Source organism: Panthera pardus, unplaced genomic scaffold (genome assembly GCF_024362965.1).
Source record: "Panthera pardus isolate Hobbes unplaced genomic scaffold, ASM2436296v1 HiC_scaffold_3, whole genome shotgun sequence".
Taxonomy (NCBI): domain Eukaryota; kingdom Metazoa; phylum Chordata; class Mammalia; order Carnivora; family Felidae; genus Panthera; species Panthera pardus.
This window is the reverse complement of record NW_026526876.1, coordinates 19,275,759-19,299,571: the sequence shown is the minus strand read 5'-3', so window position 1 is coordinate 19,299,571 and position 23,813 is coordinate 19,275,759. Positions and strand designations below refer to the sequence as shown.

Here is a 23,813-nt window from a genome sequence, read left to right as displayed (position 1 = left end):
AGATAGATAGAAGATAGATGATAGATAGATAGATATAGATGATACATAGAAAATAGATAGATATATAATAGATAGATAGATAGATAGATAGATAGATAGGTGATACATAGATAGATAGATGACAATGATTGGATCTAAGAGCGAACAGACAAGTGACTAATACACTGTCCTTATTTTCTTATGTATGAATTGAATGTAGAATGTAGTCCTGATCATAACTGCAAAATCTGACAACAACCAAATGTTCATCGACAATAGAATGGATAAATACATGTGGTATAATCACACAGTGGAATCTTATTCAGCAACGAAAATGGGCACACTACAGCTGCAACATGATGAATCTCAAGCATAATATTAAGTGAAAGAAGCAAGTCATGAACATATTTACAATATTATCCCATCTATATGAAGTCCCAAAGTAGGTAAGACTAAACTATATAAAATTCATATAGAGGTGATAGAAATCAGATCAATAGTTGCCTGTAGCAGGGGTAGGGATGGTCTATAAAGGGGCACAAGGGAACTTTCTGCGGTAATTGATAATGTCCTATATCTTGATTGTGGTGTTGGTCACAGGGAAGGAGATGGTCAAAACTCATTGAACTGTACATATAAAATGGGTGCATTTTCTTATATGTAAAATGTACTACAATATGGTTGATGTTTAAAATCAAGGAAATGAATGTCACAACTATCAGAGTAATGCAGATATCTAGTGGAGGAGGGAGAGGGTATGAACAGAAAGCAGATATCTGGGGTACTGGCAATGTTCTATTTCTTGACCTCATTGGTAGCTATATAAAAATTGCTTTATGATTATTATGTAAATGGTACATATATGTTTTATGTAGTCTTTTCCATGTGTATCTTACAATTAAATGCATGTGTGTGTGTGTGTGTGTGTACAATTAAATATATATGCAGTGGAGTAATGTCTATGGAATTTCAAGACAGAAAATCAATGTCCAAGAATGCTCTACCTTGTAGACAAAAACAGAAAGATATTTCAAAAATGCAAGGACTCCAAATGTGCATTATCCATTTATACTATGTTAAAAAAAAAAAAAAAGTCTCAAAGTACTCCACCCAACCGAGAAGTCAATCCAAAGAATTGAAATTTGAAAAAGATGTGGGTATAAAGGAAATAACAGTAGAAAATCAGTTAAACTTTAGAATCTATGTCTAAATCATCATTATTAATATGGTTATTACATTTATTGAAAATGCTAGAGTTTAATATTTGGAAGAAGACACACGTAATTTTTTTTAAATTAATAAACGTAAGCTTCTGGGTCTCAAAGCCCAAAGCATCACAGATATTTCTCACTTCCTGTGGAGAAAGGGAAGGGAATGGTGGCCAGATCTGTGAGTTCTGTTCAACCATCAAAAGGTTTGGGCCTTTCTTCCTGGCAGGATTCTGCCTGTAAGTGGAAAATCAAATATTCCAGTCAGGAGCTGAGTGAGAAATTGGCAGTGCAGGGATAAGATCTGAAGTTTCTGAGAAAAGTGTGGGCTGGGCAGACCTAGAGCATCTCAGGGAGACAGGAAACTGCAGAACTGCAACACCCAGGAGGGGCTAGGCAGGGGTCCCGATTATAACAATAACTGCTTCTCTTCCCCAAGCACAGTGCTAGCGGGTTCCCCAAAATTATTTCTGAAGTTCACAGCAAAGCTGTAAGGCAGTTACCATTATTCCTACTTTGTAGATAAGAAGACAGAGGCAGAGGGAGGTCCTGATACCAGACTTCATCAAATCAAGTTCACAAACTCCAATCTGGTTTGTTATCCTTTGGGATTTGGGGAGAAAGCCAGTAGAGGAAGCAGCAAACTGACCAAGAGCTTAGTGACCAAGAAGTAGGGAGATCACTTTCCCAAAAGGAAGCACAGCCTCTTCCCCACCTCCATCACCCCAATGTCTTACCAATGCTTTGCAGTTGGGGGCCACAGGCTGCACAATCCACAGCATGGCTTCTATGACATGGGAGCTACCATCCAGTGTCTACCCACTGCCCAGAGCCACTCTGCCAGGGGACGGCAGGAGGCCCTTAGGGCTGGGGCCTGCCCATCTCCACCAAAAACTGAAACACATGCATTTGGGGAATGTCCCCGGCTGCCATAGGGGAAGAGGCTTAGTTTCCAGAAGACAAGACTCCCCTTATTACTATCTGCTCCACCACTAAGGAGGAGGTAGAAAGCTGGGGCAGTCCAAAGAGGAGCACAGACAACATCATTAGGGAAATGCTAGCCATCAAGGAATGCAAATCAAAACCACGGTGAGACACTGCTTTATACCCACTAGAGTGGCTAGCATCAAAAAGTCTGAGAGTGAGTCTTGACAAGGATGTCGAGAAGTCAGAACACCCATATACCTGTTCATGGGAATGGAAAGTGGTGGAAAACAGTCTACAAATTCCTCAAAGGATTCGAAGGAAGTGAAAGGACCGGGGCAGGGAGCTGGAGCCACACAAGAGAGCTGCCTCCCAAAGACAGGTGTCTGGACCTCTCCTCCACTTTCAGCAATTGTACAGTAATAAGTTATTACCATAGAAATAGTGTCTCCAAAGTGGAGAGGCATGGTGTCCTCAAACCAGTCTCGAATCCAGACACCAGAGTGTAGACAATGCAGACGTTGCTGGTGGTTTTGAAAGAAAATGAGGAAACTTTTGAAGTCTGATTCATTGGCTTCCTTGCTGTCAAATTTTCACCAAATTTTCCAGGTTCTGGGGTAAACATACACTTAACCTGACAGGTTGCTGTGCAAAATGACTGCACTGGGCTATTGAGTCTCATCCTTGCAGCCAGGGTCTACCACCAGAAACTGTTTCACTAAGCAGAGCAAAGTTTTCACAAACTGGGTGATGGGACTTCCCCCTTTGATTCTGGCCAGCAAATCCCAGACTTTAGCCTCTACTACAAAGCTGTAATCATCAAGACAGCATGGTATTGGCGCAAAAACAGACACATAGACCAATGGAATAGAATAGAGACTCCAGAATTGGCCCCACAAATGTATGGCCAACTAGTCTTTGACCAAGCAGGAAAGAATATCCCATGGAAAAAAGACAGTCTTTTTAACAAATGGTGCAGGGAGAACTAGACAGCAACATGCAGAAGATTCTGGCCAGCAGTTTGGCATGGATTTGTTCAGTCCGGTAAAAAAAAAAAAAAAAAAAATAGTAATTCCTCAAATCTTACTGAAATCCCTCTGTCTAGACTCTCCAGTGCAGCTCAAGACCAATTCAGGATCCTTTGTTTGGATCCTCAAGGGCAACACCTGGGGCTGCCTACGGGACCTTCTGGTGCGTGATCAACAGTCACTTGCTGCCTGCACACGTCCCAGTGGATCCTGGATGCCTGGTGGCTGCACACCCAAGTCGTTGCTAATTCTGCCTTACAGTGGCTCATTCACCTGACCACTCACATTACTGCTGCCCCAGTCACCCTCCCCGGCCCCAAGACAGGTTGTGCCACTCCATTGGGCCTCTTGAGAATTGGGGTCTACTCCTGTGAGGCCCTGCACACCCAAACACCAGGCCTCTGGCTTGTCCTTACTTTGTTTATCATGGGAAGCTTGGCTGTTGTCCCCCTTAACCACTGGCCTCCCACTGCTGAGGAGAGTACACCTCTCCCTCCCTGGCACCTCTGTAGCCCCCAGTTTCTTCATAAGGATGGTGGTATCCACCTCCTAAGGACTGTTGTTAGGAATAAATGAGATCAATGATGTCAAGTGCTAGGCACAGACCCTGGTGTCATGTTAGCAACTGCTATCACAAGTGCACACACACACACCTGTGGGCTGACAAAATGCCCCACCCCAGCCTGTGCCGTGCAGTGGTAGCCATGGTCTCGATATCCTCCCGCCCATCTGCTTAGGTGGTGTGATCTCATGGGACCTGTGTGTGCCTGAACTTCCTTCATCGTTTTCTCCACCTCCTCCTCCCAGGGAAGATTCAGTAAGTGACAAGTCCCAGCCCCAGTCACCTGAAGGCAGAGAGGGGGCCGAGCTACAAATAGACCGGTGGTCCTGTCTCCCTAGCCCCAGAACATCCAGATCCTTCTCGTCTGACTTCTGGCCTAAGAGTTCCAGCCCTGGATACTGTCACTTCCTGTCCATATTTTGTTATCTGCTTCCTTCCTCTGCTACTTCTTCATTTTAAGCTGTAAAGTTATCAGGAAAGGGGAAGGACTTGCTGAAATAGAGAGTGACCCAAAACCACAGCCACAAGGGGAGTTTGATGGCACCATGTTCCCTCACCTGCTGAGGCCCCACCCAGACACGGCAGAGCGCACCCATCCCTGGGAGGCCAGTTACCCCTCCATCTCAGGCTGTCCTCTGCTTTCAACCCTATAGCTTTTCCACAACTCTAGCCCTGCCCTGTGGGAAATGCCTGTCCACTGTGGTCACACACAGGTCCTCTTGGGGGATGGTTTCTGGTCCAGCTATAACCAAGGTTTACATTCCTCCACAGTTCAAATCTTAACCTAGATGCCCTTTTTGGTGTCACAAAGAGGAGGGGGGATGTATACCAGTCTTAAAGTTCTAGAGGTTGGAAGTCTGAAATTAGTTTTGCAGGATCAAAGTCACAATGTCAGCAGAGCTTCATTCCTTCTGGAAGCTCCAGGGCAGAATCCACTTCCTTGACTTCTTCCACCTGCATGTGGCTCATGGCCCCACATCACTCCACCCTTGGCTCCCATTATCATATCTCTTTCTGTGACTCTGACCCTCCAGCTTCTGTTTCATAGGAACCCTTACAATAATATTGGGCCCACTGGATAATCCAGGATAATCTCTCCATCTCAGGATCTTTAACTTAATCACATCTGTAAAGTATTTTTTTGCCATAAAAAGTAAAATACTCACAAGTTCTTTTGGGGGTTACAATGGGGACATCTTTGGGGGTGCCACTGTTCTGCCAAATAATGGAGTTAAGGGAGGGATGAAGAGAGCCCGTTCCCTTCCTTTCATAATAACAAGCTCCTCTTTTACCCCCTAAACACCTTTTCATTCTGCACAAGGGGTCCCATGATCTCCCACTAGTTTGGTGATTCACTGGAAGGACTCAAACAACTTAACAAGTTATGGTCATGGCAAAGGCTTCTTAAAGCAAAAGATACAGTAAAGGAGTATCAGGAATCTTATCCATGAGCAAACACTAGAGGTGGGGTTGGAGGCTTCTCTGCAAGGGCCATGGGAATGGGCACTTCTCTCTGGCTGCCAACTAAAGGTATGTGGGAGATGTATCCACCCAGGGAAGCCCACTTCAGTTTGGAGGCAAGAGTTCTTAAAGAGAGTTGATAAAGTACCTACAATCCAGGCACCAGCATCTTCATGATGACATGGAACAATGTTGACCACCTGCTCCATCCTGACCCACTGTCTCGGGTTTACAGAATAATTTCACTCATTGGTGACAATGTGAGCATTCCAGGAGTTAAGTCATTAAACCTAAACTTAACCCTAACCCTAACTCTAACCTGGCCAAGTGTCACTGACATGGCCCTGGGCATTCCTAGAGATAAGTAAGAGCTGAATGAAAGAGACACACTGCATTAAACCTTTCTTTGCACACTCCTCAAATGGAGCATGTGCATTGACCTGTCTCTGCCTCCTGCCCTGATGGGGTAATCCTGGATTCACCAGTGACTTCCCATCACTGCAACCAACATTTCTGTGCATGTTCTGTGTGTCAACACTGTGCTAGAGCCTGAGAAGGCAGAAAGATAAACCTTCATTCCTGGTCCTACTCTTAGGCAACTCATGGGATCAAAGTTACATACTGCTGCATAACAAATTACCCCAAAACTTAGCTTAAAACAATAATATATACTATTACACAGAAATTGTGCATGACTTTGTTTACAGGGTTTGCAGAAGGCTGCAGTGTTGAATGGGACCGCATTCTCATCTGAAGGCTCAACTGAGGATGGGTCAGTTGCTAAGTTCATTCATGTAGTTGCTGGCAGGATTCAGTTGCTCACAGACCATGGAACTCAAGGCTTTTATGGATATTGGTGAGAAGCCCCCTCAGTTCCTTGCCATATGGTCCTCCCAACATGCTCGCAACATGGCATCTGGCTTCCATCATAGCAAGTAAGTGAAAGCCAGTGAGACAGAAACCAGAGACTTTTTTTTTAAGAGAGAGAGAGTGTGTGCGTGAGAGTGAGTAGGGGAGGTGCAGAGGGAGAGGGAGAGAGAGAATCACAAGCAGGCTCCACACCCAGCACAGAGCCTGATGCAGGGTTCAACCTCACAATAGCGAGATCATGACCTGAGCAGAAATCACGAGTCAGATGCCTAGCTGACTGAGCCATCCAGGCACCCCCGTGTCTTTTGGTAACCAAATAGCAGAGTGCCATCCTGTTAATTTGCCATATCCTATTCATTAGAAGCAAGTGGGTTCATCCCACACTCATTTCCCCTTAGCTCTCACTAGGCCTCTTTGTAAGACCCTCGGTACAGAGAAAGCCGCTTACTTAGGGTGCTAGGAGTTAAAGGGCCTATTGTCTTGCTAATTAACTCATGAAAAAGTGTGAGGATATATTTATTCAACTAGAAGTGAGGCAGTAACCAACTGATAGCCTGTTGTCACACCTGTCTAGAAGGACAGTGTCAGGGTGCCTGCCACATTCCTCATCCTGCAGGAAAGAAGTCAAGACACCTGCAGTCAGATGACCAAAGGTTTCACCTGGGAGGTCACCTGTTCAGTACTTTTTTTTTTATTTTTTTTAACGTTTATTTTATTTTTGAAACAGAGAGAGACAGAGCATGAATGGGGGAGGGTCAGAGAGAGAGGGAGACACAGAATCTGAAACAGGCTCCAGGCTCTGAGCTGTCAGCACAGAGCCCGACACGGGGCTTGAACTCACGGACCGCGAGATCATGACCTGAGCCGAAGTCGGACGCTCAACCGACTGAGCCAACCAGGCGCCCCACCTGTTCAGTATTTTTAGCAACACCTTGGATGAAGGCATAGAAGGCATGTGGGATTCTTCTGTAGATCACACAAATCCAGGGGAGAGGAGTATCAAAAAGAATAGCAGATAAGATGTGATTTCTGTACCCTGGGCATAAGGGCTGAACCTTAAGGAAAGAGAAAGGAACTCCTCCTCAGGACAGAGGCCACTGAGGATGGAGGACAGAGGGACAAAGAGAGAGAAGGAGTGGGGAAGGGTTCAGGCTAGAGCCAGGTCAGGCCCCCTCGTGCCTGGACACTCACTGCCCCAAAGCAGCTCTGTTTGCAGCTTGTCACAAGAAAATCCTCTTCCTAGAACCTGCTGCACATAGGGATGGTGCTTTCAGCTGCCATTTAAAGCAAGACCCACATTCTTCATCCCCTTCTCCCCTTTGCTGAATGCATATTTGGCACAGACAGATGTGGGTGAGACCTCTGGGGGCTAACCACCTGCCCACATTGTGCCCAGAGTCAAGCAGAAGTCGCAGGAGGCCTGGCTTGCTCCTCCCAGGTCCCTTAACTGCTTACCCTCCTCCCTGTGCCCTGGACCCAAACCAGCAATTGCCATGGCAGCTCCATGTGGAAGCTCCTACATGGCCAATGTCCTCCATGTATTATCTCAATTATATACAAATCCAAGAAACAGAGGATGAGAGCCATCGAAAACCTCTACTGGGTCATGTTGTAAGCACTGAAGTTTGAACACACATCCATCTCAGTCCACAGCCCATGTCCTCACATGGAGTCCTGGTGTCTGCTGTCAGACCAGCCCAGGAAAGGATCCGGCAAAGATGACTCAATGCCCAGGCACAAAAGTCTCTGCTGGGGCTGATTCATTTCTGGCTTCACATCCCAGGGATGGGTCCAGGCTGAGTTTGGAGCAGAGAGGCCAGGAACTGTGTCACCAGACAGGGAGTCACTGGGGAGTGAGCTGCAGTTACACTGGGCTGGGCAGACCATCGTCCTCAGAGGTGACGCTGAAGCCAGGCCAACCAAATGGCAGCATAACTGAAGCTCAGGAAGAGGCTGACTTTCAGCAAGACCAGGAATAGGAAGCTGGCAAAGAACAGGAAGGGCCTGGTGGAGGAAATAGGGTCAGAAGAAAGTGACTACAGTGCATTAGTGAGAGGCCACTTTGCACCCCACCTTTGGACTCTGAACCCAGCACACAAGTCATGGACCATCATCAGTGTCCCCCCTGCCACGCTGGTTCTGATAAGATGTTCCCCAGGACAGAGAGAAAAGGGAGAGAAAAGAAGAGAGAAAAGAGAGAAAAGAAGAGAGAAAAGGGAGAATGGCTTACTATGTGGGGAGCCCTGGCTCCATGCTTCACCCTATTCCCTTAATGTATTCTTCACAGGGACCCTGTAAGGCTGTTCTGTTATCATGTCTGTGGCAGGTTGTATTTTCCAAAAATGGTCACAGCAATATTTCTAGTCCCACATGCTCTTCCAGAAGCCTGACTCTTCTCTATCAAGAGGTGGAATCTATTTCTCATCCCTTTGAAGCTGGATGGACTGGTGATTGCTTTGACTACAGAACATAGAAGCAATGTATGATTTCTGAGAATAGGTCAGGAGAAGGAGACAGGGCCCACCTGGCTGTCTTGGAACACTTGCTCATGGACCCAGCCACCATATTGTAAGGAAGCCCAGACCACATGCAGAGGCCACATATGGGATTCCAGCTGAGGTTCCAGACATCCTGGGGCAGAGACAAATTTCCGTGTTGTATCCTGTCCAAATGTTTGACTCACAGAATCCATGAACATCATAAATGATTATATTTTTTTACTAGTTTTTGGCATAAAACAACCACAAATAACAAGAACAACCATAGTCACTAGAATTGCCCTCATTTTGTTTTTTTTCATGTTTATTTTGTTATTTTAAGAGAGAGAGAGAGAGAGAGCAGGGAAGGGGCGGAGAGAGAAGGAGAGAGAGAATCCCAAGCAAGTTCCACACTGTCTGCGCAGAGCCTGACAAGGGGCTCGATCTCATGAATTGTGAGATCATGACCTGAGCCGAAGTCAAAAGTCAGACACTTAACCGACTAAGCCACCCAGGTGCCCCAAATCATCCTCATTTTACAGATGGGGCAACTGAGACATGCAGAGGTTAAGTGACTTGCCCAGTGTCATCACCCTGTTAATAAAAAGTAGAGCTTCAATGGGAACACAAACACTGGCTACTAACACCCTCACACTTAGAGACGGGGAAGGAGACAGAGCAGAGAACCAAAGCAGAGGCCAGGTACAGGGGCCCTGGCCCTCCTTGGGACCTGCAGCAAGTACTAAGGTGTCACACCAAAGCCAGGGGAACCCCAAGCTTGCATCCCCACCAGGAAACTATAAAGCCAGGATAGTGGGACCCTCCTGCAGGGACATGGCTTTTCTTACCAGGCAGGAAGGCCAGGGCTGGCCATGTGACTGGTCAGAGCTGGGGTTCCCATGCTGGCCAATGTCTCAGTGGTCATCATTGATACTGTCGCTGAGCCTACAGAGCAAGTCACAAGTCACTCTCTGCCCCAACCTCCCAATGGCTCAAAGTCTTCAGTCATCATAACACTGCACGTCTCCCCATCTTCAAGGGACGCTGTGGTTACACAGAGAGGAGAAGTGTCCTGGGGGAGGTGCCAAGACCAGGCAGGAGAACCCCATATTACTTCTCGGCGGGGGGGGGGGGGGGGGTACCCAGCCCCATCTGACACCAAGACATCCCAGGCACAGGCAGGGGATGCTGGAAGGAGGGGTCTTTCAGGGGCCTCAGCCAGCCCTCCAAGAAACCCCACAAGAGGCCTTCCGGTGAAGCTCCAGCACATTCTCATCACTGTGGGGACTCTGAAAACTCCAGAGGGCAGGACCCAGACCCTCCCTCTTTCCCTCACCCCCACACACAGAGCAGGTATATGGCATAAAATAAAAGCATGGAAAAAATGCTGGTGTAGATTTTCATGTGCCCCCTTCTGAGTGGGGACCCGAGTGAGGGAGCTGTAACTACATAGTTGTGTTCATGCTGGGCTAAGAAGAAGCAGGACACCAGGGCTGGGGTCCCCAGCAGAGCCATAGGGCAGGGGGGCCATGACCCAGCTCACGTGCTACCTCCTTGGGAGGGAGCCCTCCTGGGGGCCTTGTACCCAAGGTAGCCCCTCCCCACTCAAACACCATTTAATCCCTATCTCACTAGCCCCCCACACACACTTACATTGTACCTGTCACCATCTGTATAGTGAGTGGCTGCATGTCCGTAAAGGATGGGCTTCCCCTGCCCCACCACTGTTCCCAAGCTCCCCTGTTCTCTGTTCCTGTCCTTCCTCATCTCCACTCCAAGGTCAACATCTACAACTCCCTGCAAGCCCACTGGGCTGTGAAGACTGAATCTGTCTGCTTTCCCCGTCTTCCGCCGACATCACCAGACTAGGTCCATAATAGGAAGACAATAATGTTTCAATAACTGAGGGAGAGAAACAAGGGGACCCCCTAAAGCCCATAAATAAAGCCACTTTTCCCTGCCAGAACCTGGAGATGTGAGTGTTGCAACTTTGGTTTGGCCTGGATGATAGTACCAATGGCTACCATCTTGTAAGTCCTAACTAACTACCAGCCACTGTGATCAGCGCTTCACCCCTACCAACTCATTCAATGCTCTCAATCACTGTACAGCAACACTATTGTTCTCCAGTTTTACTAATGGGGAAACTGAGGCACAAACCAGTTAAGTAACTTGCCCATGTCACACAGCCCACAAGTGGCACAGCTGAGACTTGAACACAGCTTTCTGACTCCAGGGCTCAAGATGCAACCCGACTTATTTCACCAGTCACACTTACATGTAGGCACGGACACAGGCTTTTACAGATGCCTGTGCCTACACGCAGGTGCATTCCTGTCCCCCTGGGTAGCCAGTCATGGGCCTTGGCTGGAGCCTCCTTTCGCTCCTCAGCAAGAGAGACTGGGCACCCATGACCTCAACCTATGCAGGCAAAGGGTGTGGGAAGGGATTACCTGGAAAAATAGTCACGGCCACCGGGGCCTGGGGGACACTTGTGGCCCTGTCCACCCTGCACCAGTAAGTGTCTGCATCTCCTTCCTCCAGGTCCTCCGTGATCACATGGAAAAGGTGCTCTCTGGGGTTGTCTCGAAGGGTTACTCGGCCACGCCTCACCTCTTGCCCTGCCATCTGTTCTGTTTCAATGACTCGGACACAGTCTGTCCAGTTGGGCCCTCGGCACCAGAACTTCCTGTGACCCTCCTCTCCCACATTGTACCGGCACTCCATCACCAATGTTCCTCCCATTGTGCCTTTTAAGATCCTGGGAATGCTCAGAGTGAAATAGCCTGAAAAACACAAACCCCCACACCTTATCCAGTGCATCCTGTAGCTCCTGGCCCCTGTTCACCAACTTGCAGTGACCTTCAATGAACAGAGACACCATTCCCCATCCCTGGGTGCCCCCCACATCCTCCCATGCTCACCCCTCTACAGGAAACATGCCTAGTTGCACAAACACATGCCTACATGGGCAGCTGTGTTCCCCTCAGATCTGTGAGCAAGATGAATTTTCTCCTGCTTTTCTAGCAGACCAGAAAAAATCTTTCCTCTATGGCAAATCAACTTCCCTCCACATAACACACATACTCATCTCTCAAATCCTCCTTCCACACTCACCTCTCCCCTCCCCCAGCCCCCACCAAGCCATTTTGACCTTCTTGAGTCTCTGGAGGTGATATTAGTCTGAATCATTTCTCTTGGGTGATTTTTCACTCTGTTATAGGCCCAACCTGGCTCTCCTCCGTTAAGAGGGGGAGTGAGAGAAAATTGAGCAAGGATCCAGCACTGTCCTCATTATAATAGCAAGTATTGATTCAGAGTTTAGGAAGGAGCAGGCACTGTTCCATGCTCTTTACATGTGTTAATGGGTTAATGGGTTTAATCCTTGAAGCCACCTCTGGCAGGACTCATCTCTGACTATCCCATGTCATGTCCAGGCTTCAATAATCCTCATGTTAACACAGCATTACAAAGAGTGGGATTTGGAATCTGAACACAGAGGACAGAAGGGAGAGAGAGGGAGTTTCTCTCAAGTTACAGGACTAAAGCTGGAACACTCTGCTTCTGAGTGAGGACCCCACAGTGGGTAATCTGGTGTTCCCCAGGTTGTGGGGGGACGAGGGGTACAGGATGCTTCCCCTCCACCCCAGGAGTTAAGTGGGAGCAGAGACACAGAGGAAAGTCAATAAGAGCTGGGAGAGTCTGAAGCCATGTGCTGACTAGCCTTAAGTCAACCCCTTTCTCTCCCTGACAAGGGCAACACATGATTCTACACAAAGAAGAACCACTGGCAAATAGGGGTCATGCCCCAAGTCAGGAAAAGTCAAGTGGGTGATTACCCAGAGGATAATATTTCCCTTCTCCATTCTCAAGGGAGGATAGGTGGGAGAATCAAATAAGTAGAACAAAACTTTGAATCTTCCAGGAAGATTTTCCCAGCCTTCCACACCTCCTATATGGATCTGTCTCTGTAGATTCTCTTCCTCCCCGTCATCTCCAGCTCCACGGGACATGCCCCTGCCTCAAGGCGCACTCACCCGGAAGGCAGAGGAGCAGGAAGGCACTGGAAAGACACATCTTCTGGCCTCAGTGGATCGCTACTCCACCGTATCTACAGGAGGAAAGGTGCACTGGACCCCACAGTCCTCCAGAAACTCAGTGCCAAGTACTTGCTTCTCTTTGTTTGTTCTGCCTTCCACTCCTACCCTTGCGATCACATCTCTTTTTAATTTCTCAAAATGAAAAATAAGGAAGATCCCTGGAAAAATCTGTGTGTGTGTGTGTGTGTGTGTGTGTGCACAGATGAGGAGAAAAGTTGTTTAAAAATATTATGTACTTGGGGTATTTGATAACTAACCTAGAAATACAAAAATGTGGTTGCTGGAAAGGAACTTCATCTACCTCTCTGGTGCTCTTAAAAGTTTTCGCCTGAGGGCACCTGGGTGGCTCAGTCAGTTGAGCATCAGACTCAATACTGGCTCAGATTGTGATCTCATGATTCATGAGATTGAGTCTCGTCTGTACTGCAGTCCCCTCTGCACTGACAGTGTTGAGCCTGCTTTGGATTCTTTCTCTCCCTCTCTCTGGCCCTCCCCCATTTGCACGTGCGCACTCTCTCTTTCTCTCAAAATAAATAAATATTTTAAAAAAGTTTTCACCTAAAACCCACAATAAGAAATAAGTGTTACATTTCAGCCCAGAATTACCACCCATATTTATGTCTGAAACAAAAGTCTCAAAAAATAATACTGTGCACTAAGATGTTTTCTATTCTATTCCAATTTTTAAAGGTTTATTTATTTTGAGAAAGAGAGTGTGGAGGAGGTGTTCAATTCTATGCACTGTGAAATCATGACCTGAGCCGAAATCAAGAGTTGGATGCTTAACCTGCTGGGCCACCCAGGCGCCCCTGATGTTTTAACCTAGTAATTCACCATAGCCTACTGACTGATGTAGGCCAATCCTTTCAAGTTAGGGTTGAAGAAACCAAAGCCCAAAAGTTAAGGGATTTGAACAAGGCCAGCCTGTGTGATCAGATGTAAAGCCAACCCAGAACCCAGAACCCTACAACTCTGATCAGGTGCTCTTTCTCTCACCTTGTGTTACCTCAGTGATGCAAAGCACATACTGAGTTTGTTGAAGGAACGACCACTTCATTCAGCTGGACTCTTGACTTACCCCTTACCCCTGGCTGAACTGAATCTCTCATTCCTACAAGCTCCTCCCTCCCCTGCCAGTCAACTCAAGGTAGATCTTAGTGTTGTCCAAAGTAAGTGCTGCTACCTCACCGACTCCCTGGAGTTCAGGAAAACTCTCAGCTCAGTTAGAGCAAGTGAGAGTGAGAACCTCCCTTAGAATGCAAAATTATCATTACTCACAAAGACGGAAGAGGCAGCAAGCAGGCTGCCTTACCTCCTTTCTTCCTCACTTCTTCTCCCTTCCCTCCCTCCACTCTGCTCTTCCTCTCTCTCAGGCTTCAGCAGGTGGTTCTGTCTTCATCCTTCTCAAGTCTACATTCTGTCTTCTAAACAAGGCCCCAGGGCTGTTGGCCCCATTGCTGTACCTCACCCTTGAGTCACCAACTTCCACTGTCAGCTCTGTCCACTCCAGGGACACCCTGAGCATCAACGGAGGGTGGGGTGCTGTGGCAGTGGCATTTTCATCATAGCCCCCACCCACACCTACACTCAGCTAGGATTACCCAACTAGCACACTTAGGAAGGGCCCCGTGTTCCAGCAAAGCTGCAGCAAAAAAAAAAAAAAAAGAGAGAGAGAGAGAGACACACACACACACACACAAAAACCAAAATATTTGCAAATCATATGTCTCAAAGGGATTAATATCTAGAATATAGAGAAAACGCCTACAACTCAACAACAAAAAGCAAACAACCTAATTCAAAACAAAAACAAAAGCAGAAAAACAGAGGACTTGAATAGACATTTCTCCAAAGATATTTAATTGACCAGTAGCACATAAAAAGGTGCTCAACATCACAATCATTAGGGAAATGCAAATCGAAGCCACAAGACACCACCTCACACCCATTAGGATGGCTACTATCTAAAAAAACAGAAAACAAGCATTGATGAGGATGTGGAAAAAGTGGAACCCTGGTGCACTGTTGGTGGAGATGTCAAATGATACAATCACTGTGGAAAACAGTTTGGTGATTCCTCAAAAAATCAAAAATTGAATTACCATATGATTCAGTGATTCCAGTTCTGGGCATATACCCAAAAGAACTGAAAGCAGAGTTTCAAAGAGTAGCATGTCCACAGTAGCATTAGTCACAACAGACAAAATGTGGAAGGAACCCAAGTGTCCATTGACAGATGAATGGATAAACAAAACGTGGCATATATATACAATGGAATTATCCAGCCTTGGAAAGGAAAGAAATGCTATACTATGTTACACATGGATGAACCCCAAAGACATTACACTGCATGAAATAAGCCAGTCACGAAAAGGCAAATACTGTATGATTCCACTTACATGTGGTACTTAGAATAGTCACAATCATAGAGACAGAAAGCAGAATGGTGGGTGCCAGGGGCTGGGACAGGGGGAGGAGAACGGGGAGATAAGTTTAATAGAGACAGAGTTCCAGTTTCACAAGATGAAAGAATTCTGGAGGTGGACTGTGGTGAGGGCTGCACAACCATGTGAATATTTTTTTTTAATGTTTATTTTTGAGAGAGAGAGAGCAGGGGAGGGGCAGAGAGAGAGGGAGACACAGAATCTGAAGCAGGCTCCAGGCTCTGAGCTGTCAGCACAGCACCCGACGTGGGGCTCAAAGCCACGAACCGTGAGATCATGACTTGAGCTGAAGTCGGACACTCAACCGACTGAGCCACCCAGGCACCCCATGTGAATATATTTAATGCCACTGAACAGTACACTTAAAATGGTAAAGACGATAGATATTATGTGTATATTTTATCACAACAAACACACACACAAAAGAACTGTACATCAAAAAAAGCAAGAGCTGCGTCTGGAAAGGAGGGCATGGAGGAAGGAGTAGAAAACCATAAGAGTGGAAGGAGGAAAACTGTTGGGATTCCTTGCAACTTCCTAAGCAGATCATGACTATCCCTGGTGTAGCATAGAGAGCACAGCTGGAAGAGATGTGGCAGAATACCCAGTATTTGATGGCTGGGCACTTCACAAATGCAATTGATAATATTTTTCTGTCTTTGGCAGAGGCTGGTACAATTCATTAGGCTACAGACACAGATGGAGAAGCAAGTGTTGGAGAAAAGAGCTGAGGGGAAATCTGAACCCCAAGATGAATCCAGGGAGAACACCACATGAAAACAAAGCAGAGATCAGGAATGCCAAAGATTGCCAACAAACCACCAGAAACCCTCAGAAAGAGCCAACTCTGATGACACCTGGATCTTGGACTTTTGTCCTCCAGTACTGTGAGCCAATAGATTTCTACTGTTTAAGCCACTCAGTTGAAGATACTTCATTACAACAGCCCTAGGAAACTTACATACTTCGAGAGATAGAAGGTAATGTCTCTCTGGACTAGAGGAAAGAAGGGGAAATTGGGTTATAGAAAATAAAGGAAGCAATCCCTATCAAAATAATACCAGCATTCTTCACAGAACTAGAATAAACAATCCTAAAATTTATATAGAACCAGAAAAGACCCCAAATAGCCAAAGCAATCTTGAAAAAGAAAACCAAAGCTGGAGGCATCACAATCCTGGACTTCAAGATGTATTACAAAGCTGTAATCATCAAGACAGTATGGTACTGGCACAAAAGCAGACAGACCAATGGAACAGAATAGAGAACCCAGAAATGGACCCACAAATGTATGGCCAACTGATCTTTGACAAAGCAGGAAAGAATATCCAATGGAATAAAGACAGTCTCTTCAGCAAATGGTGCTGGGAAAACTGGACGGCAACATGCAGAAAAATGAACCTGGACCACTTTCTTACACCATCCACAAAAATAAACTCAAAATGGATGAAAGACATAACATAAGACAGGAAGCCATCAAAATCCTAGAGGGGAAATCAGGAAAAAACCTCTTTGACCCCAGCCACAGCAACTTCTTACTCAACATGTCTCCAGAGGCAAGGGAAACAAAAGCAAAAATGAACCATTGGGACCTCATCAAAATAAAAATTTTCTGCACAGCGAAGGAAACAATCAGCAAAACTAAAAGGCAACCAACAGAATGGGAGAAAATATTTGCAAATGACATATCTGATAAATGGTTAGTTTCCAAAATCTATATAGAACTTATCAAACTCAACGCCAAAAAAAAAAAAAATCAAATAAAAAACCCAAATAATCCAGTGAAGAAACAGGCAAAAGACCTGAATAGATACTTCTCCAAAGAAGACATCCAGATGGCGAACCGACACATGAAAAAATGCTCAATGTCATTCATCATCAGGGAAATACAAACCAAAACCACAATGAGATACCACCTTACACCTGCCAGAATGGCTAACAATAACCACTCAGGCAACGATAGCGTTGGCAAGGATGCAGGGAAAGAGGATCTCTTTTGCACTGCTGGTGGGAATGTAAACTGGGTGTAGCCACTCTGGGAAACAGTATGGAAGTTTCTCAAAAAATTAAAAATAGAACTATCCTATGACCCAGCAATTGCACTATTAGGTATTTATCCAAGGGATACAGGTGTGCTACTTCAAAGAGGCACATGCACCCCAATGTTTATAGCAGCACTATCAACAATAGCCAAAGTATGGAAAGAGCCCAAATGTCCATCGACAGATGAATGGATAAAGAAGATATGGTATATATACTATGGAGTATTACTAGGCAATCAAAAAGAATGAAATCTTACCATTTGCAATTATGTGGATTGAACCAGAGAGTATTATGCTAAGCGAAATAAGTCAGTCAGAGAAAGACAAATATCATATGACTTCACTCATATGAGGACTTTAAGATACAAAACAGATGAACATAAGGGAAGGGAAGCAAAAATAATATAAAAACAGGGAGGGGGACAAAACATAAGAGACTCTTAAATATAGAGAACAAACAGAGGGTTACTGGAAGGGTTACAGAAGGGGGGATGGGCTAAATGGAGAAGGGGCACTAAGGAATCTACTCCTAAAATCATTGTTGCACTATATGCTAACTAACTTGGATGTAAATTTATAAATAAACAAATTTTTAAAAAAGAAAGAAAAGAGAGGAAGCATTAGAGAAGCTTATTAAATGAGAGGACAGAAGGCTGAGGAAGCTTATACCTCTCTGAAGGTTTTTTTCCACTCTAAGGAGAAGCAAGGAGCTGAAATGGGAAGTAGAGAATGAGAGGAAAGTGTTGGGATAGTGGCTAGAGAAAACGGAGAGGGAGCCGACCAGGAGCATATCTAAGGATTGCTAAGGGCTGCTGAGAGCCCAGTTAATTGAGACTGAGAGGGTGGTGCTAACTGGCACCATCACTGAATTGCCACCGGTAGCACTCAGTCACCCCAGAATAAGACAGGGAAATGTACAGGTGCAGTGATAGAGAGTGAACAGTTTGGGATTTGTGAGGCAGAAAGACAAGGTGGGGAAGTAACATGATAAACATTGCATAGATGAACCTTGAGGTCCAGTCTCATTAGGGGAGAAAGTGAAGAAAAGAGAAGGGACATGGTGCACTGGTCTACATAAATATTAGCTGCTGTAACAGTCCTAAAATCTCAGTAGCTCAATGCATTACAGGCTTATTTCTTGCCTACTTTGCACAGTAAAGAAAGTCAGGGAACTCTCCAAGTGGAAGGATCTAGACTCTTTCCAGCATACAATGCCAACACCTTCAATACTGGTCCTGTTTTTATCATGCATTGTGGGGGTGGGTATTGTGTAGATGTCTTATGGGCAGGCCTGGAAGTGGTGAAACTCACTTTCACCCACATCCAGAAGGACCATGAGACAGAGGCTCTGCAGGGGAATGTCATCAGAAACAAAGTAAGCCATGTCTATGCCTAGTCCTTAGAAACATGCATTTCTGCTTCCAGGAAGATAGTCCATTTTTTCCCTATCCCTCCCCCAAAGGACATCTAACCCCTGGATCTGACACATAAAACAAAAATAGGAAGGTTCTGAAAGGTGAAGAAAAAGTAGACTGGCAAGGGACCTTGAGAGTCAAGGAACAACAAATGAATTGGTAAGTTCTCTGGGTTTTCTTTTGGCTTCATATACCCCAAACTTGGAAATACCCCAGACTGGAGAAGACAGCAATCAGGATATATTAACAGGCACAGGGAAAAAAGGGTGAAAGAGCCTCAACAAAAACCATCTCTCTTGCCAAAGAACCAGGAAATGGACAATCTAGCAAAACAGAAGCTTAGAGGGCAACTTTCCTACGTCTAGCCAAACCACAGAGAAAATGGCAGCCCCGCCCACCCAGCGCAGCACAGGGCAGGGTGTCCAGGAGCAGCGAGGCACAGAGCCCCTCCCAGACAGGGATCTAAGCAGTGCAGGCCCAGTGGAGAGCCAGAACTTGCAGCTTTACCCAACAGGGCTCAGATAGCCTCCTGGGAGTGCCTTTCAAAGCTGGGTCAGATCAACGTCTATGTATTGCCACAGTGCCCCCGCACACATTCGGCCATGAACTTGTGAGTGCAGGTGGCATCATCTGCAGCCTGCACTGCATGCAGCACTCTGCGGGATTCTGCCTCGTTCACTCCCGTGTCTCTGGTACCTGGCCCCACATCTGCCGCTTAGTGGTGTTTAATGAGCACGAACTGATCAGGAGGAAAGAGAGCAGCCTGGAAAAGGTTTGGGGGACACAAAAGAATGTTCTGCCAATGGGATAAGATTATTTTGCATTAACCAAGTGTTAAAAAAACAAAAGTTCAACTGACTAAATTTGAAGATTTAATAGGCTTTATTATTTATTATTATTATTGGTGGGAGAAAAAGGACCAAAGACTGGACAGGGCTGTGGATTGTCGCCTCCAGGCAGATTCCCTGAGGCATACAGACTCTAACGCTTCTGAAGCTCCCTCAAGGACTTCCTTTAATGTTTTACCACTACAGCTTTGCTCTCGTTGGTGTTACTTCCCTCTGAGAGCCGAAAACACCCCCCCAAGACATATGTTAGCAATCATCTGTCAAACATACGGCCCACTGATGTACATACATCTGAAGGGTCTCGTGACTGATGTTTTACTAGACGGTAGTAAATAATCTTGTCTTAGCAGCTAGCCCTTCAAGGTCCTGGAGACCTTGCTTCTCACATGCACAAATTCCTTAGAGACCTCTGCTATCCCTAACCCCCACTAACTGAAATGCAGTTCTTTCTGCCCACAGGTCCTGAGCCCACGCTATAATAAAAGGGGCACCCGGGTGGCTCAGTCATAGATCATCCAACTTCCACTCAGGTCATGATCTCATGGTTCATGAATTTGAGCCCTGCGTTGGGCTCTGTGCTGACAGCTCAGAGCCTGGAGCCTACTTTGGATTCTGTGTCTCCCTCTCTCTCTGCCCCTCCCCTGCTCACACGCTGTCTCTCTCTCTCTCTCTCTCTCTCTCTCTCTCAAAAAATAAATTAAAAGATTTTTTAAATAAATAAAATAAATAAAGGCACCTTTTGGCACCAAAAAAAAAATCTCAGGAATTCTTTCTTGGCCATTAGCTCCAGGCCCCACATCATTACTATCATAAATCATGTGGAGCACCCTGATCAGGTCAGGGCTGGCGGTACAGGTGGGGAAAGAATCCCCCCAAGGCAGAACAAAAGAGAAGTTTATTGAATACATTTGCAAGGGGGCAGCGGGTAGGATAGTAAAAGAGAGACCATCTGCCAGGAAGCAGTGGTAAGGGCCAGAGTTATGGGGTGGAGTGCTCAGTCATGGAATGTAAGGACTTTTCTGCTTTTTAGTAATCTTATAAACTGTGTGTGGTTGTAACTGGTCTGTAAGGGACTATGGCTATTTCCAGGTGGGTCGCTTAATGAGCCTGTTTGCCTCAGGCTCCCTCACTGTGGGCCTTTTGCCTTGGCTCAGGTTTCCAGTGCCAAAGCCTTGTTGCCTCAAGGTGGCCTCTAGAAATCAGGTAGCAAGCACCCCATCTAGCAAGTAAAGAGATGCTCCTGGAAGCTGTACAAAATAGAAGGTTTTTATAAGAAGGATGGTGGGGCAAGGAAGTTATCAGCAAAAGAAAATAAGGATTATTTCAGGCAAGGTCACCTTTCCTTAGTTGGGAGAGGGGGAGGAAGCAGGAGGTCTTATCATGCAAATTCCTTCACTAATGCTCATTAGGAAATTCCAGATTGATTGGCTTAAAATTCCACTCCTGGGAGAGGCTGAAACTGCAGTTAGGTTAGGTATTAAGTTGGGAGTGGTGGGGAGAGCTTCCCACAAGCAACTCTTTTTGGGGACTGTTTGTTTACAACACAAGCAATACTTTGAAATTAGAGATTGAAAATGGGGATCAATGCCCAATTTCAACAATGAATTCATGGTGTTGGGAAAATAAATAAAGTTATGCACCATAAGATGGCCTACAAGACTAACACAAACTCTAGTTTCTAGCTTAGAGACCCCTCTTCCGGATTCTTCTTCCTGCCCTGCTTGCCTTGTGCCAAATTACTACTAATGCTGAATGCGGAAGTAATAGACTATTTTTTGTCTCCCATGCTTGTGCTCAGGGCTCAGATCTTTGGAGAAACGGTCTCCTCTGAGCCCACCGGTGTTACATAAATCTCCGATCTACCAAGATCTCTGAGTGCCAGTTGGCTCTTCCGCCAGCGTTCCAGCCTGGTTCCATAACAATGGAAAAAGTCCTCTCTGCCCTCTTTTGCCTTGCAAGCTTAGCTCTCACAAGGAAAAATGTCATCTGGGCTGACTTCAGGTGTGTGAACTTACTCAGCACCCACTTTCCCAGGCTTTCTTGGGAAGGTCTTCATTCTTAGAGGATCAAAAAAAATAGCTTTTATACATAAATTTTTCTAATAATTTGACATCTAAACTGATGCCCCATTTTTTTACATAAAACTTCATCTTTATTCAAAGAAATCCATTCAATAAATATCAAAGATATTTCTTTCTTGCTATAACACAATGTGAATCAGTTAGAGGTGAAAGGTATCTACATGATCATCTAAGCTGACTTACGGGTTTATAGAAAGGCCACACTAGAGAAGCAAGTACTTTTGTTGCCCCAGGTCCCATGGCTGCATGACTGTGGAGTCAGGAGAGGGGCCAGGTCTCTGAATTTGTTTGTTGTCCAAAAGTCATGTCACTGAAGATGAAAGGGGAAACTAGTTGCTATCACAGCACATCAGACATAAAAAGGGGATGTCTGATCACCCTCACCACACCCGAGGGTCTCTCTAGACAAGATAGGAAATGGGGAAGGAATTCTAGAAAGGGAAGCTGTTACTAGGAACAAACACAACGGGCACACACATGGATGCGTTGTTACTGGCTGGGTTGTGTCCCCACCCAGATTCATATGTGGAAGTCCTAACCCCACATATGTGTTTGGAGATAGTCTTTAAAGAGTGATTGGGGTAAAATGAGGTCATTTACCATTAGGGTAGGCCCTAATCCAATGTGATTGGTGTCTGTGTAAGAAGAGATTAGGACACCCATACACAGAAGGAAGACTGTGTGAAGACATAGGGTAGGGGTGCCTCAGTGGCTCATTTGGTTAAGCATCGGACTCTTGATCTCAGCTCAGGTCTTGATCTCAGGGCTGTGAGTTCAAGCCCTGTGTTGGGCTCCATGCTGGGTATGGAACTTTCTTTAAAAAAATAGTAAGACACAGGGTAAAGGTGTGTCTACAAGCCAAGAACTGAAACCTCAGAAGAAACCAACCCTGTGGACATCTTGATCTCAGACTTCCAGCTTCCAGAATGTGAGAAAGAAAAATTCTATTATTTAAGCGGCCCCGTCGGTGGTGCTTAGTTATGGCAGCCTACAGTAAGACTGATACCAGTGTCGCCCTCCTCAAATTTATATGTTGAAACCCTATCCCGGTGTGATGCAAAGGCCTTTGGGAGGTGATTAGGGTGGAAGGTAGAGCTCTCATGGATGGGATAGTGCCCTCAGAAGAGGCCGGAGAGCTCACTAGCTCCTTTCCTGCCATCTAAGGATACAAAGAGAGGTTGGTCAACCAGACCAGACAGAGGGCCCTCACCAGAACCCAGCCATGCTGGCTCCCTGATCTTGGACTTCCAGCTTTCAGAACCGTGAGGAAGACCTGTTCGTTCCTAAGCCATCCAGTCTGTGGTTCTGTTATGCTGCCTGAACTCACTGAGACACACGGTCACACACAAGACAGAGGGAGCAGAAGGTACTCTAGATCAAACCGTCAGCCCACGTGGCCTGGCACACGAGACCCCTGCTGCCTGGTCCTCAGGAAACAAGCACAGGGAAACAAAATCATCACATGCCACCGAAGGAGAAGTGAGCTATGCCACAGCAAATGTGGCACTTCTGTCAAGTCAGGAGGTTGAGTGACGGGACACTTGGAAAATCAGCTGTCAGCAGTGCCAAGTGGAGTTGTTTCCTTCTGATGAGTTGAAGAGACTCGAAATGTAGCCACTGCTCACAAGCAGGGAAGGCCGAGGTCACCTGTTTCCGGTAAGAGAAACACAAGTCTTCTCAAGGGAGAAGGAGCCAGCCTTGGAGACCCTTTGTCACCAGCTAGACCCCAAGACCTGACCTTTACTTCCCACCTGCTTGTACTCACTAACCTTTGTCTTATCTTTTTCCTTAAGCTCTTCTTTCTGGCTTTCCTCTTAACTCAGGCAAAGGAAACCCAAAACCACCCCTCAGGTGATGGCGACAATGACTGCCCTCACAAGACCTGCCTCCCACAGGCCCAGAACACCCAGATCTTTTGAGCTAATACCACCCCCCCACTCATGATGGACCGTGCTCAGAGTGACCTCCTGAATGACCTCCCATTACCTTTATCTCATTATAATACTAAAATCTCCACCCAGGGAGGAACCTCAGCCTCATTTACATAAATATACGTATGTAAAGGCGTGTTTCCTTAAGGTGCATGCTCTCTACTAGATGACAAATCTTTCCTATCTAGTAATCCTAACCCTGAACATAAGGAACCTATTCACCCTCTCTTATTCGCAGTGATCTCCTTATTTGCTGCAAATAAACATTTTCTTTGGGCAACAACTCAACCTGGTGCAGCTTCTGACTCCCCACGGAGCGACTCATGTTGGCTGGGTTACACCTTGGGCGTGGGAAGTTCTTGCCTGCTCTCTCTCGGATATGCCTTTCTCCACAACTCAATAAGAGAGAAGCCCTGTAGCACAAGACCGAAGTCAAAACTGGA

At 46.0% G+C, this 23,813-nt stretch overlaps 1 protein-coding gene across 3 annotated transcripts; it reads right to left on the bottom strand.

The window, feature by feature from the left end:
* Positions 1 to 7,621: 7,621 nt before the first annotated feature.
* LOC109276980 (CMRF35-like molecule 6) lies at positions 7,622 to 14,125 on the bottom strand. 3 transcript variants are annotated; one of them, XM_053892859.1, is made up of 5 exons: positions 13,922 to 14,125; positions 12,547 to 12,620; positions 10,963 to 11,295; positions 9,358 to 9,454; positions 7,622 to 8,036 (listed from the first exon to the last, which is right to left on the bottom strand). In XM_053892859.1, exons 2-5 carry the CDS (start codon positions 12,584 to 12,586, stop codon positions 7,925 to 7,927), a joined length of 582 nt encoding a protein of 193 aa, XP_053748834.1. In that variant the 5' UTR covers positions 12,587 to 12,620; positions 13,922 to 14,125; the 3' UTR covers positions 7,622 to 7,924. The 3 variants fall into 3 exon arrangements, with proteins under 3 accessions (XP_053748834.1, XP_019321873.2, XP_019321876.2); XM_019466331.2 differs by lacking the exon at positions 13,922 to 14,125 and adding an exon at positions 8,557 to 8,663 and having other exon boundaries at positions 7,930 to 8,036; positions 12,547 to 13,307; XM_019466328.2 differs by lacking the exon at positions 13,922 to 14,125 and having other exon boundaries at positions 12,547 to 13,297.
* Between the last annotated feature and the right edge of the window lie 9,688 nt (positions 14,126 to 23,813).